This window comes from Leopardus geoffroyi, chromosome B2 (genome assembly GCF_018350155.1).
Source record: "Leopardus geoffroyi isolate Oge1 chromosome B2, O.geoffroyi_Oge1_pat1.0, whole genome shotgun sequence".
Lineage (NCBI taxonomy): Eukaryota > Metazoa > Chordata > Mammalia > Carnivora > Felidae > Leopardus > Leopardus geoffroyi.
This window is the reverse complement of record NC_059332.1, coordinates 109,357,787-109,371,369: the sequence shown is the minus strand read 5'-3', so window position 1 is coordinate 109,371,369 and position 13,583 is coordinate 109,357,787. Positions and strand designations below refer to the sequence as shown.

Genomic DNA, 13,583 nt, shown 5'->3' with positions numbered 1-13,583 from the left:
GGAGGAAAAGGAGGTTCCTACAGTATATGATTCTAATGTCTTAGAAATAAGATTTAATAGACTTTTTGATAATAGAGAGTCAGAACTGTTGATTTCATTTTTGTCAGCAAAATTAAATTACCTCATAGAATTGAATGTATTTTGTTCTTTTGTGTTAATTGAAAAGTTGGAGATAGACATTATTTGTTCCTTCGTAGTTTGCTAAAATTGGAGTGTAAGACCATGTGGACCAGTTAATTAGACTGTTCTAGTGTCAGTACATAGATTCCTGATAATGTTTCTTCTATTTTTTTTTAATTCCAGTATAATTAATATACAGTGACTGTTAAGTTAGTTTCACGTGTACAATATAGTGATCCAACAATTCCATATTATTACTCAGTGCTCATCATAAGCACACTCTTAAACTCGTCACCTATTTAGCCTGTCCCCACATGTTCCTACCCTCTGGTAACCATCTGTTTGTTCTCTGTAGTTAAGAGTCTTTTTTGGTTTGTCTCTTTTTTGTCTTTGTTCATTTGTTTTGTTTCTTAAATTCCACATAGGGGTGAAGTTGTGTGGTATTTGTTTTTTCCAGCTGACAGATTTCACTTAACATCATACTTTGTAGATCCATCCATGTGGTTTCCAATGGCAAGATTTCGTTGTCTTTTATGGCTGAGTACTATTCCATTGTGTGTGTGTGTGTGTATATGTGTGTGTGTGTGTGTGTGTATATGTGTGTGTGTGTGTGTGTGTGTGTGTGTGTCACTTTATCTGTTCATCTGTTGATGGACATTTTGCTTCCATGTTTGGCTATTGTAAATAATGCTGCAGTTAACATAGGGGTGCATATCTTTTCATATTAGTGTTTCTGTGTTCTTTGTTAAATACCCAGTAGTGGAATCTTTCATTTTAGCCATTCTCACAGGTGTGAGGTGATATTTCATTGTGGTTTTGATTTGCATTTCCCTGATGAGTGATGTTGAATGTCTTTTCATGTGTTGGTTGGCCATCTGTATGTCTTTGATGAAATGTCTGTTCATGTTTTCTGTTCATTTTTTAACTGGAATATTTGGTTTTTTGGTGCTGTATACATTCTTTATATATTTTAGATACTAAACCTTTATCAGAAATATCATTTGCAAATATCTCCTCCCATTCTTTATACCTTTCTTGAATCAATGAATAAATAACACTTCTACTCTTAGACACTAGTTTCTAAATAATGACACCAATAGTAAGATTGATAAGATAAAGGTAAAATTAACAGTAAGTTGGTAAAATTCTTATTTTTGAACCTCTGACAGACTAATGTTAGGTATTTTGAGCTTATACTTTCTGACAAGCATATTTTGGAGATTCCCCCTCCATATTTCTATTTATTGATGCTTACAATACTGCAGAGAAGATTAGAAACATTTATATAGTCATCATACGGGATTGATGTCTTTTAAATTTAGGCTTTGGATTGTAATCCCAACTGAAATTTCTACCATGCTATTTTGGTTGATAGTAGGGAGTGCAGTGATTGCAAACTATGTGGGATCATTGTTAGTGTGACCATAGAGAAGAATATAATTGGAGGGAAAACAAGGTGCCCAATCTGCCCCAACCAATCATCAAGAGTTAAAAAACTTGAGGGTGAAGTAAGGGGGGTGTCTTTGATCTGTAAAACTCCGCCCATGATCCAAAGAAATAAACACCTGAAACTCAATATCCATGAAAGTGTCTAACCCTCTATAATATCTAACTATTCAAAGAAACAAGTTCTCATAAGCTAACAAAACTGTATTTTTTGCCATTGGCCTTATCTCAATACCAACAAACACATTCAGTGGCTTGATTTTCCATTTCAAACCATATCTTCTCTATAAGTGAAAGAAAATTAAATGTTAAGATCTTGGCAGAAAAGATAAAATTATGTCAGTTTTCTCTAATTTTTCAAAATTATGGGATGCACTTTCTAAGTTTTTCGCCTCTGTTAATTTTTTTGGAGGGGTGGGAGTCAAGGTAGACTTTAAAATGCAATTTCTTTTGGGGCACCTGGGTGGCTGAGTTGGTTAGGCATCTGACTTTGGCTCGGGTCATTATCTTCCAGTTCACTAGTTCGAGCCCCGTGTTGGGCTCTATGCTGACAGCTCAGAGCCTGGATCCTGCTTCAGATTCTGTGTCTCCCTCTCTCTATGCCCCTCCCTCACATACACTGTTTTTCAAAAATAAACAAACGTTAAAAAAATTTACAATTTCTTTAATGGCTAATGGTTATTCAGGTTTTTTTGTGCTTGAGAGACTTTTGATATTTTCCTAAAAAATGACTTTTTCTTATCTAAACATATACATTTTTTAACTCGTTTGAAATATTCTTGTATGATTAAAAAATTCTTTAGCTGTAATTATTTATTTTTTGAGTCTTAGTATTTTTATGGCTGTTTTCCTCCCTTGACTACTTTATTGTATTAGTTTATGCAAAGACCAGGTTTGGGTTTTACTAATGCTGTTTGCATCTTCTCTCCTTTCCTCACTTCTGTAGTACAGGAAAGTAAATGAAAAGGGGAATGAGAATGGATGTTGAAAGAAGCAATGCACCTCAGCCATGCTAATTTTAATACATTTTGATATGTAGTACTTTCATATTAAGCTCTTTTAAATATTTTAAAAACATTCTATTTCGATTTTAGTATTTAACCCATGAAATGTTTTCAATACAGTTGTTTCCAAACAGTTATTTTTACTAATATATTTTTTTAACTGTTGACTTCTAATTAATTTATATTTTCAGAGGACCTGGATTGCATGATATGTATCCTTTTATGTTGGGTGAGATATTGTGATACAGTACAGGGTCATTTAAAACCCAAATCTGTCTTTGCTTAAAAAACCTTACTTTGTTTTCTTATTTGAAGCACCTAATTTTTCTTTTCAGTCAGTTATTAAATTTATAGACATTTACTGTTCTTTGCTATTTGTTGAAACTTGTAGCTCATTCTTTCTCACAGGCTCACATTTTCCCCCATAGTAAGTTTCCAAATAGTTTTCCTTTAATTGTTCTTTAAGGGTTTGAGAGAAGTAAACTAGTCTTCTCTTTATGTCTGAAATTGACCATTTCCCCTCCAATCCATGCAACCCACTCCTATCTAAACTGCCCCTCTTAAAGGGTAGTTTATAGTTTATCTGGGTATAAAATTTTTGATACACAATTATTTCTCATCAGTATTTGAAGCTATTACTCCATTTTCTTTTGGAATAAGTAGTAACTGAAAAAATCTGTTAGTATAATCACATTTCTCTTATAGGTCATATCTTTTCTCCTATCTTTTAATTTGATTGTGGTTTTTTTTTTGTTTTTTGCTTTTGTGTGTGTGTGTATTTTGGATGTTTGTCATTTGTGTGATTTGAGTTTATCCTGCTTGGTACTTTGAATGTTCTTTCAATCTATAGACTGGACTGGTGTCTTTCCTCAAATCTAGAAAATTCTTAGTATCTTTTCGTATATCCCTTTGTTTCTCTTTTCCTGCTTTTATTAGATGTGTTTTGAGGCCTTTCAGTCTTTATTCTGTTTGTCATCTGTTTTCTTAAACATTTCCTACCTATCTACTATCCAATTCAATAATTCTTTGACTGTGACTGATAAGTGGCTATGCTTCTTATTTCCAAAATTTCCAATGGTTCTTTTTTAAAAAATGTACTTGTTTTTATTTCCCTTTTGCTTTTTGCTTCAGTTTTAACAGAAACATTTTAAAAACTTCCCTTGAGTATCATAAATTTATTTTAGTCATTTCTGAAAATTATTTCAGCTGGAATGGATTCATTTGATAAGTGTCAATTCTGCTAGCTCTTAGCTTTAGATATCTTTTTTTAAATTCTCAAGTTAGTTAACATACAGTGTACTCTAGGCTTCAAGAGAGTAGAGCCCAGTTATTCATCTCTTACATACAATACCCATCCCAAAAAGTGCCCTCTTTAATGTCCATCACCCATTTAACCCACCCATCCCCAAATCCCCACCCCCATCAACCCTCAGCTTTTTCTCTGTATTTAAGAATCTCATATGTTTTACCTCTCTCTGTTTTATCTTATTTTTACTTCCCTTTCCCTATGTTCCTGTGTTGTTTCTCAACTTGCACATATGAGTGAAATCATATATCTTTCTCTGATTGACTTATTTTGCTTAGCACAATACTCTCAACTGATTAATGGTTAAAGATGTGTGTGTGTGTGTGTGTGTGTGTATACACATACAGCATGTTATGTATGTATGTATACATACATACATACATACATACATAGGAATACTACATACTACTCAGCAACGAAAAATAATGACCTCTTGCCATTTGCAACAATGTGGATGGAACTGGAGGGTATTGTGATAAGCTTTAGATCTTTCTTAAAGTTTGATTGGGAGTTCATTTTTCAGTCTTTTTGTTGGTTTCCTTCCCTATTTTCTTTCTCCTCCTCCCTTATTGTTTCTTCCCACTTATATTTCTATGTTCATTTCTCCCTGCCAAGCAGTTTTATGGTTTTTCTCTTTACTGTCATGTTTTAAATACATTTTGTATTGGTATTTTGAGGCTCCTGTCACTGATGATGTGGATAGTATAGCTACAACTGAAGAACTAGAATATAAATTGATCATATGCTCATTTCTAGAAATGAGGCTTTATCTGTGTCTTCCTGTTGTCCTAGGCTTCTGGGACAAAAGCTTCTGTCAAAAGCCCCACTTTTAGACCTTGTTATACATACATAAGTATTTTGTTACATATAATATTTTTAAGTATGTAAATTATACTTTACTTGAGTGAAATATATATTATTTCTATTAGTCTCACCCAGTCGTAGGTCTTAAGCAGTGAGCCTAGCACTGGTCTTGTATCTGATGTGTGACTCCTCTAGTCCTTTGTATCTTACTGGTACTAAATTTAGTTTCCATTGCCTGCATTTACCTTAAAATTAGAGCCTCACTTCTGTGTGTTTCTGTCCATGATGGAATTTGTTATTTAAACATGGTTGAATCTTTGGCCACTACTCTGTGATTGGTGCAGAGGGATGTGTGTCAAAACACGGATTTATTCTCTTTTTGATTAGAAAAGTCCTAGATTTCAAGTAATTTTACAATCATTTTCAAAACAGACTTCTGAAACTTCCTTGGTGGGTAAATGGCACACTTCTACAGATTCACTGTTTTACTATACATGTCAATAATTAATTTTTGGTCTATTTTTATATACAAAGTTTCTTTCTAGACAACTAGGAATATCCAGTAGGGAGTACATTTTCTCTTTCTGGTACTTCAAATGAAGGGCTCATTTCCCCTCCTATGTTTCCATATTTCTAGCTCTGGCTCCCCTGTTTAACTGTGTCTTCTGAATGTTTCAAACTTTTTCTGGGGAGAATGTTACTGGCCCTCCTTTTAAAAGTGTTTTGAGAAAAAAACAATGCTATTCTCCAAAAGTAAAATGAAAAACCTATTAAAATATAGATACTATGCCTGATATGCTTTAGAAAGTTAGAGGACAGATACTCTGTAATGAAAAGAAAATATAGGGGAGGCAGGGTGACTTAGTTGGTCAAGTGTCTGACTCTTGGTTTCAGCTCAGGTCATGATCTCGTGGTTTCATGGCTTCAAGCCCCGCATTAGGTTCTGTGATGGCAGGACAGAGCCTGCTTGGAATTCTCTCCCTTTCTCTCTGCCCTTCCCCTATTTGCACTGTCTCTAAGTAAATACATACATACACATACATAGATACATACATATGTACATACTTGAAAAAAAATAAAAAGTATGAAAATAATGGAGAGTTGGGGCCTGGGGACTCCCAGCCCAGCAGAATTACAAGAAGAGAAGAGAAAGAATTTAAAGCACAGATGAGAGAATCTAGGTGTAAAAAAATGCTGACACATGCAGTTAATATTTAATTAAAGTGAAAGAAAATTATTGGGCAGAAAATACAATAAAAGTCATTATTATCAAGGAGAGCATACTTTTTTAAATCTGTTTTTTTTAAAATATTGAATACTTAGTCCTCAATATGTACTCTTTAAGTTTATCAACAACATTAAGCTGAAATATTTTCTTTTAGTTTTGAGTATAATAAAGAAATGCATACCTTTCTTTTGCTTGTTTCAGTATGGCTTGGGAAGAGAATTTGTTAGATGATTTACTAAATTTTGCTGCCACTCCCAAAGGACTACTATTTCTTCAAAGAACAGGTGCCATCAACGAATGTCTGACATTTATGTTCAACCGATATGCAAAAAAATTACAGGTATGAATTACCATCTGCTAGAGGCGAAAAGAATTTTTCTTGCTGTAAAAGCTATTAAGAACATCATTCTGTCTTCTCTGAGTGAAGAGGTTATTAAACCTCAATTAAAAAACCATATAGCATTGTAATATTTAACTTGATATTATTTCAGGAAAGCATTAGAATTGATGTTGGTATCTATGGATATGTTTACAGGATGGGAAACAACCAGATGGAATTGAAAAATATAGTTAACCATCCAGATGTGTTATAAATATAACAAACATCTGGTTGTACTAAAGCTGGGTGGAATTTCAGGAGGAGGAAATTCACTATTGGGTCTAAATGTACACGTTAGTAAGAATTTGGTCCTCACATTAAAAAGAAAAATATTTGTAGATTTATTTTTAGATACTGTTAAATAAAATGTACAGTATAATTTAGCCCTTTCTCTTAAGTCCATTAAGGTGTATTCAGCTTTTTGCTGTGATGGTGTAAACATTCCTGAACTTTTGGGCTTTTTAGGATTATATGTATGCTTTTAAAAGTGTCTTCTTTGTCTCTCACAGCTGTTGTATATTGATGTTACTAGGTTACCAGGTTGTAAATACGATTTTATTTGTTCTTCAGTTCTAATTCCCTGCTTTTGTTTAAGTCTATAAAAACAAAAAAGAGTTTTTGCCTGTGAAGGTAAGTAGTTTTTGAGAGACGGTCCTGACCATTCCTCACAAATAAAACCTATGAGCATTAGTTCATCAGTTTGACATAAGGTTTATATGAGCAGATGTGTTTTTAATTATTATTTAAATGGGCCTCAAGTATAGAGAACTTATTTACATGCCTCAGTTTATGGCATACTGCTGTCATTTGTCCATGCAAGATGTTGTCTTAATTAATTTTATTCCCTATCATTTCTGGTTCACAGTTCCATTTCACCCTGTGTGTATTCCTCTACCCCAGACTTCCATGCTAATGTTTTTAATATGTGTAATATCCTGGGATATGTATATATCTTGTAGAATGTTGTCTTAGTCCATTTGGGCTGTTAAAATACCATAGACTGGGTGGTTTATAAACAGAAATTTACTGCTCAGTTCTGGAGGCTGGAAGTCCATGATCAGGATGCCAATGTGGTCAGAGAAGGGCCCTCTCTGGTCACAGATGCCTCATTGTATCCTCACATGGATACGGGCTCGGGAGCTCTCTGGGATCTTTTTTATAACAGCACTAATCTCATTCATGAGTTCTCTCCACCTTATGACCAAATCAAGGTCCCATTTACTATCTCACCTTTGGAGGTTAGGATTTTAACATACGAAATTTGGAGGTGACACAAACATTCAGACTATAGTAAATCCTGAAGTTTCTCAGGATTTTTAAGTTTACATATATGGCCATTTTAATTTGAATTTCTCTGTTGGTGAGTTTGAATCACCTTGTGTACTAGTTAGCCATTTGTTTTGTTTTGTTTTTTTACATTTTTGAAAATATTGAAGCAATTCATAGACACTTTTCTTATCAGATGCTTGAGACTGTGCATACACAACTATTGCTATTGTGATAATACAGCTAGGAATAGATGTCTCTGTTTTAACATTTATGAATATAAAAAAAAAAACCCTAGTCTTTGTACCACACTGGTTGTTATAATAGAAGACACTGTTCCCTGAACCTCAGTAACTTACAACCTTGTAATATAATACAATAGTTTAATGATGCTTTATGCTATTCAAGAAATTTTTTGAAAATTTAAATTCTCCATTATCTTGTAAGAAAGCCACTAGGCCATTTCCTTAATTTTGCTGAAGAGAAAGTAGAGACCCAGGCTTGTTAACTGATCTGCATATGCTCTCACATCTACTTACAGCAGTAAGACTCGAACTCAAATTTGTGTTTCATGAAAGCTGAGTCTTAGTAAAGCATCTCTAACTTCTATGAAGTTTTTCTTTGCCTCTTCCTTTTCAGTACTTAGTGTGAATCTAGGAAGCCCCTGTGGCTGCTGATATCTAAGTCAGCAGGGTCAATGGGGTTGATTGATCAGTAAGGTATTTATTTAGTTATTATGGAAGGAGAGTGGGAAAAAAAATAGCCATTCATATTTTTGTACCTCTCTGTCATCTAACTACAAAACTAATTTATGGCAGGTTCAAGGAAAGTGGAAAATATGAGTAATAAAAATGGAAAAGGAAGGCAAACAAATGGAGACATGAATAGAAAATCCAATCTAATTCTTTCCCATGGGCTTTTAGTTCCCTGTCTACTTTTTTTTTTTTTTTTGCCTTCAAGACTGAATGCACAGTTTATATCTTAAAAATTTGATTAAAACAGGTCCTTTTTTAAAAAATCAATTCTTTTAATGAAATGTTGAAAAAATACAAATTGTGAATGGTTAACTTTGTTTAGGTATCAACAATTTTATTACCCAACCTGGTCTTAGCTAAGATCTAAGGAGAAGCACTGTTTATTTTCTGTTATTTCTGTATTGTTTTCTGCCAGGAGTGATCCTTGTGTACTTTACCAGGAATACATGTATAGTACTCTTTGTGACATGCAAATTGTCCAGTGTTTTCTACAACACTATTTATAAACTTGTATGTTAATGGTCAGTATTCTTTGTGTGTTTAATATATATAAAATTACTTTAGGGAAAAAAAATCACATTTCCTCTAAAAATGATTGCCATTGAGAAGATATTATTTTTTTAAGTTTTTTTTTTTTAAATTAAGAGTATAGTTTGGCTGACAGTCAATACAGATTTATATGCGAGGAAATTTATTACTGAGGGACTGACCTAAGGAATAAAATAACAGCATTTAAATTTGGAAGGAATGTTAATCTTCATCATGGTCAAAGTCCTTTGTTTTAACCTAGAGACGGAAGTGACTTGTTCAAAGCAAAATGCTACTTATTTTTACGGCTGGGACCAGAACCTCTATCTGAAATAAGAACCCCCAAAATATTAACTCATTGACAGAGTGTCTGAGTTTGTTTTGCTGCTCATTATGTTTACTTAAAAGAATGTCTAGTATTCTAACAAGAAGAATCAGTAACCTACATGTAACATATAAATAAAATATTAGCATTTTATGTTTTCCTGCTTTTCATTGTTCCTTATTCATTTTGTTAGATCAGCAGGCATAAAAAGTTTGGCTACGGAGTTTTGGTTACACAAGTGTCATCAACAGCAGCAGGTGCAGTGGCACTACAAAGTTCAGGTAGGTTTTTTCTTTTAATCAGAATGTTAATAATTTTAAATAAAATGAGCAAGCCAATAGAAAATTTAACTGGCATGATCAGCTCTCAGGATATTTACTCTATAAAGTTCTTTTTCGCAGGTTTGGCCTTAGGTAAGGGAAAGTTACAGGGTTTCCTTTATCTTTTCTCTTCCATGAAATTACAATGGGATTTTTTTTCCCTTGAAGTATATATACACAGCCTTGTTCTCTTTTCCTCAGAACAATGGAACGTAATGAATTAAACTGAGAAGTACTTGATGCTTAAGCAATTGTCTTCATCTTATAAATCCTCTTTCAGTACAGTTGAATCTTACAAGATTTTTTTTCCCCTCTTAAATCTTACATGATTTCTTAATGCTCGGTTTTAGTGGCCTGTATATGCATCAAAATATACACAACCACAATAATTATCATACATACATACTATTTCCTTATTCTTCTTCTTTCTCTTTTGCCCTTGAAAGCTTAGTTTTCACCACTTTTACCACTGTGTTTGCAGTCAGCATGTATTATCCACAATGGATTGAATTTTTAAGAGTTTAAACATTGGGAATTTAATAACCTTAAGGCTATCTGAACCTGAGACCAGAGAGACAAGACATAACTTCTAATAGAGATGTTATGGTTATATTTTTCAAAGTTTAGTGTTGATGAGCTAGAACATCACTGACCATAATTGGTCCTTTCCTTAAGTGAAAATATTTTACTATAATATATCTTAAAAACTTTTCGGCTAAGCTGATTTGGAGTACTTGTATTATGAAATGTGCTTCTTGGAAGAAGTTGTCCTAAACTGAACGACTTATTTTTTCTTCTGCTTAGTGTAAAATCTAACATATTGCTATACTCAAAGGCATATTAATGGAAGCATTTGGAGGTACAATCTCAGATTTCCCTGTTGGTCAAGTCATTAAGCTTCTGAGCCCAATACTGTCAAGCTTCCCATGAGAGGATTAATTGCAATAATTTTACAGGACAAAGGAAGGAAGATTAACATTGCTTGAATTCCTATGATCTCTTAGGGTACTATGTTAGGAACTTCATATGTATTGTCCCATTTATACTTCATGGCAACCCTCGAATATAGCACTGTTTCAGTTTTCCAACAGGGGACCTGATGCTCTAAGAAGTTGAACAAATCTAAGGACACGACTACTAAGCCTGCATATTTGTAATTTGATCCCTGATATTCTTGATTTCAGAGCCTTTTTTTTTTCCTGTTATACCAGAGGAACCTTTCTGTTCTAATGTTATTATGAATTTACTGATTTTATGATTAGGTGTTCTGTTTTACACTTTTTTAAAATGTAATTTGATTCTTCATAAAATAATAATCAGCCTTAATAATCACTTTCATTTAGATATATAGTACCTGATTCAGAACTTAGACTGTATTGAGCCAAAATTGTGTGAAATGAAGAATTGTTTTAAGCATAGGAATTATAAAAACAGTTATATTAGAATAAGGAACACACTTAAACTCTTTTAAGTGCCTACCCTGCGTCCTGATACACAACATACACGTATACATACAAACACATACCACCTTTCAGCTGCCTTTCTCACTCGAAGAGTAAAGGGTAAACCTTATTTTTCAGAAAAGCATGGTGAGACGTTATTGGCCAAGTGATAAATCCAGAGACTCAAAATTCAGTTCTTTAGGGAAATGGTCTCTCAGAATTTAGTCATTATATAGTTTTAGGATAATGAGGTATCATATAGGTATAATTAACAACAGGAGATATAATTTCTACTAAGTTTAAAGGTTATTTCTTACAGAATATGTAAGTACGTGTCTTTTGTCAGCGAGAACCAATCTTGTCAGAGGGATAATTATATCTTTCTTCCATAATTCCAAGAAATTGTATACTGTAAATATGTATATAATTCTTCTCAGGGTTTATTAATGCACTTATAACTGAATTATGGACCAATCTGGAATGTGGAAGAGATGATGTTAGAGTAACCCATCCCAGATCTACTCCAGTGGATCCTATTGACCGGAGCTGTCAAAAGGTAAGAAATGATTTGAGTATCTCTCTCAGAAATTACTTCATCTAGACTTTATCTATATTCGGTTACAATCACCAGCTTCTCGTTTCTCTTCTTCTTTTTTCATTTCTAATTTTTGTTTTCAAAATAAGTGGCTAGAACTACCAGTGTTCCATGGGAGTTATATTTTTCAAGGATGTTTTTCTTTCACAATATTTTTACTGTCATTTTTCTCTTAATAAAGAGTGATATATACCAGACATGCTATGAAAAAACAAACTCTCTCAAAAAACCCTGAAACAAACCAATCAACCAAAGCAAAAAAAGATAAGTAAGATTTTGCCCTTTGGTTTAAATCTAATAGAAAATTTTCAGGATTATTTGAAGCAGGGGTGGGTGAAGAAAAGATGCTATCCTTTAGAGAAATGTGCCAAAAAAGAAATTCTGAAGCACCTATACAATGTTCTGTTATAATTCAGTGGCTTTTATATAGTTGACATGTTTGCGAATTTCACTGAAGTTATTCGATGATTCCTGTCTTTGACTGGAAAAGTTTCAGTGGATGTCATAAAATAATCTTAAAAAATTAAGTTCTACTTTCTATAAGGGTAGGCTAGTTCTTTCCGGTAGAAACATAAACTCAGGAAAAATGGCTTAAAAAATCAACTAGTTAAAAGTACTGGAATGGCTAAATAGAGGGGAAAAGATGGAGGTGAGTCACTATGTAGATGAAAAGATTGATACTGTTTGAAATTCTGGATTTAACAGACTTTTGCTTGAGGGCAGGTACCAGTTGGTGCTCCACAGATAGAAATCCATACTCTAACAAGTTTGAAAAAGCAGAAGAGAAGGTTTAGCAGAAGAGAAGCAGAAGAGAAGCTGGAAAATGGAAGGAGGTCTCTGGAAAGTAGAGAAGTACTTAGGGGGCACCTAAACTCTGTGTTCATATGGTCCAGATGTTAATACTGTCTCCTGAACTTGGACTTCACTGATATCAGATAATCTTACAACAGAGGTTAGAGTTTAGAGTTTGAATTTGCCATGTTAACTGCTAAATTAAAATCAGCGTTGGGGAATATACCTTTCATAGTATATTGGATATCATCCATAATTACTAGACATATGAAGAATAAGAGATATGTGATTCTTACCCAGAAAAAGGCATCTAGTAGAAGATTAGGAATGATGATTAAACTGAAATTATTTATCAAGGACTTAGAGAAGTTGTTATAAGTAGCATGTAAAGGAAAATATGCTTGTAATAAATGAACAAATTGGAAATTATAATAGAGAAATAGAAACTATATAAAAGAACCAGATAGAAATTCTAGATCTGGGGTGCCTAGGTGGCTCAGTCAGTTAAGCGTCTGATTCTTGGTTTCAGCTTAGGTCATGATCTCATGGTTTTGTGAGTTCTAGCCCCGCTTTAGGCCCTGTACTGGCAGCTCAGAGCCTGCTTGAGATTCTCTCTCTCTCTCTCTCTCTCTCTCTCTCTCTCTGCCTCTGCCTCTCCCTCCCTCTCTCTCTCCCCCTCCCCAACCCATGCTGTCTTTGTCTCTCTCAAAATTAAATAAAAACTTAAATTCTAGAAGTAAATACCTTTTATTTGAAGTAATTTTTGTGAGACCTTATCCAAAAATTTAATATGTTTGGTTGGTGTATCAAATGGAGGAGAAGGAAAGTGGGATAGAAAAATATTTGAACAAAAGCTGAATTTCTAAACATCTTGAAAAATGTAAACTTAAAGATCAAGAAACTTAGTGAATCTCAAGGAAGAATATGCAAAGAATGAAAATACAATGGAAACCACAGCAAGGCCCACTTATAGACATACAAACTGCTGAAAACTAAAGAGAAAGAGAAAATCTTGAAAGAAGCCATAGAAAATCATACATACAGGGAACAAGAAAAAAGTTTACGGGTGTCTCATTGCAAACTGTGGAGGCCAGAAGATAATAGAATATCTTTGATGAAAGGGGAAAGCCCAGTCAACCTAGAATTCTATATCCAGCAAAAATATTCAAGGTTAAAAGTGAAATAAACTTTTAAAGGCTAAGAAAGTATTTTACAGCAGACCTGTGTTTTATTTAACACTAAAGGAATTTCTTCAGGTTGAAGGACAAGGATA

The 13,583-nt window shown here is 33.6% G+C and overlaps 1 protein-coding gene across 4 annotated transcripts in view; it reads left to right on the top strand.

Annotated features, from left to right (window-relative positions):
* TBC1D32 (TBC1 domain family member 32) overlaps positions 1 to 13,583 on the top strand; it is a 201,480-nt gene that overhangs the window by 69,033 nt on the left and 118,864 nt on the right. For all 4 annotated transcript variants that reach the window (XM_045499429.1, XM_045499431.1, XM_045499432.1 and 1 more), the window contains 3 exons: positions 6,110 to 6,248; positions 9,355 to 9,442; positions 11,361 to 11,479. In XM_045499429.1, the coding sequence (XP_045355385.1) occupies positions 6,110 to 6,248; positions 9,355 to 9,442; positions 11,361 to 11,479 (346 nt within the window). The remainder of the gene's footprint in view (positions 1 to 6,109; positions 6,249 to 9,354; positions 9,443 to 11,360; positions 11,480 to 13,583) is intronic.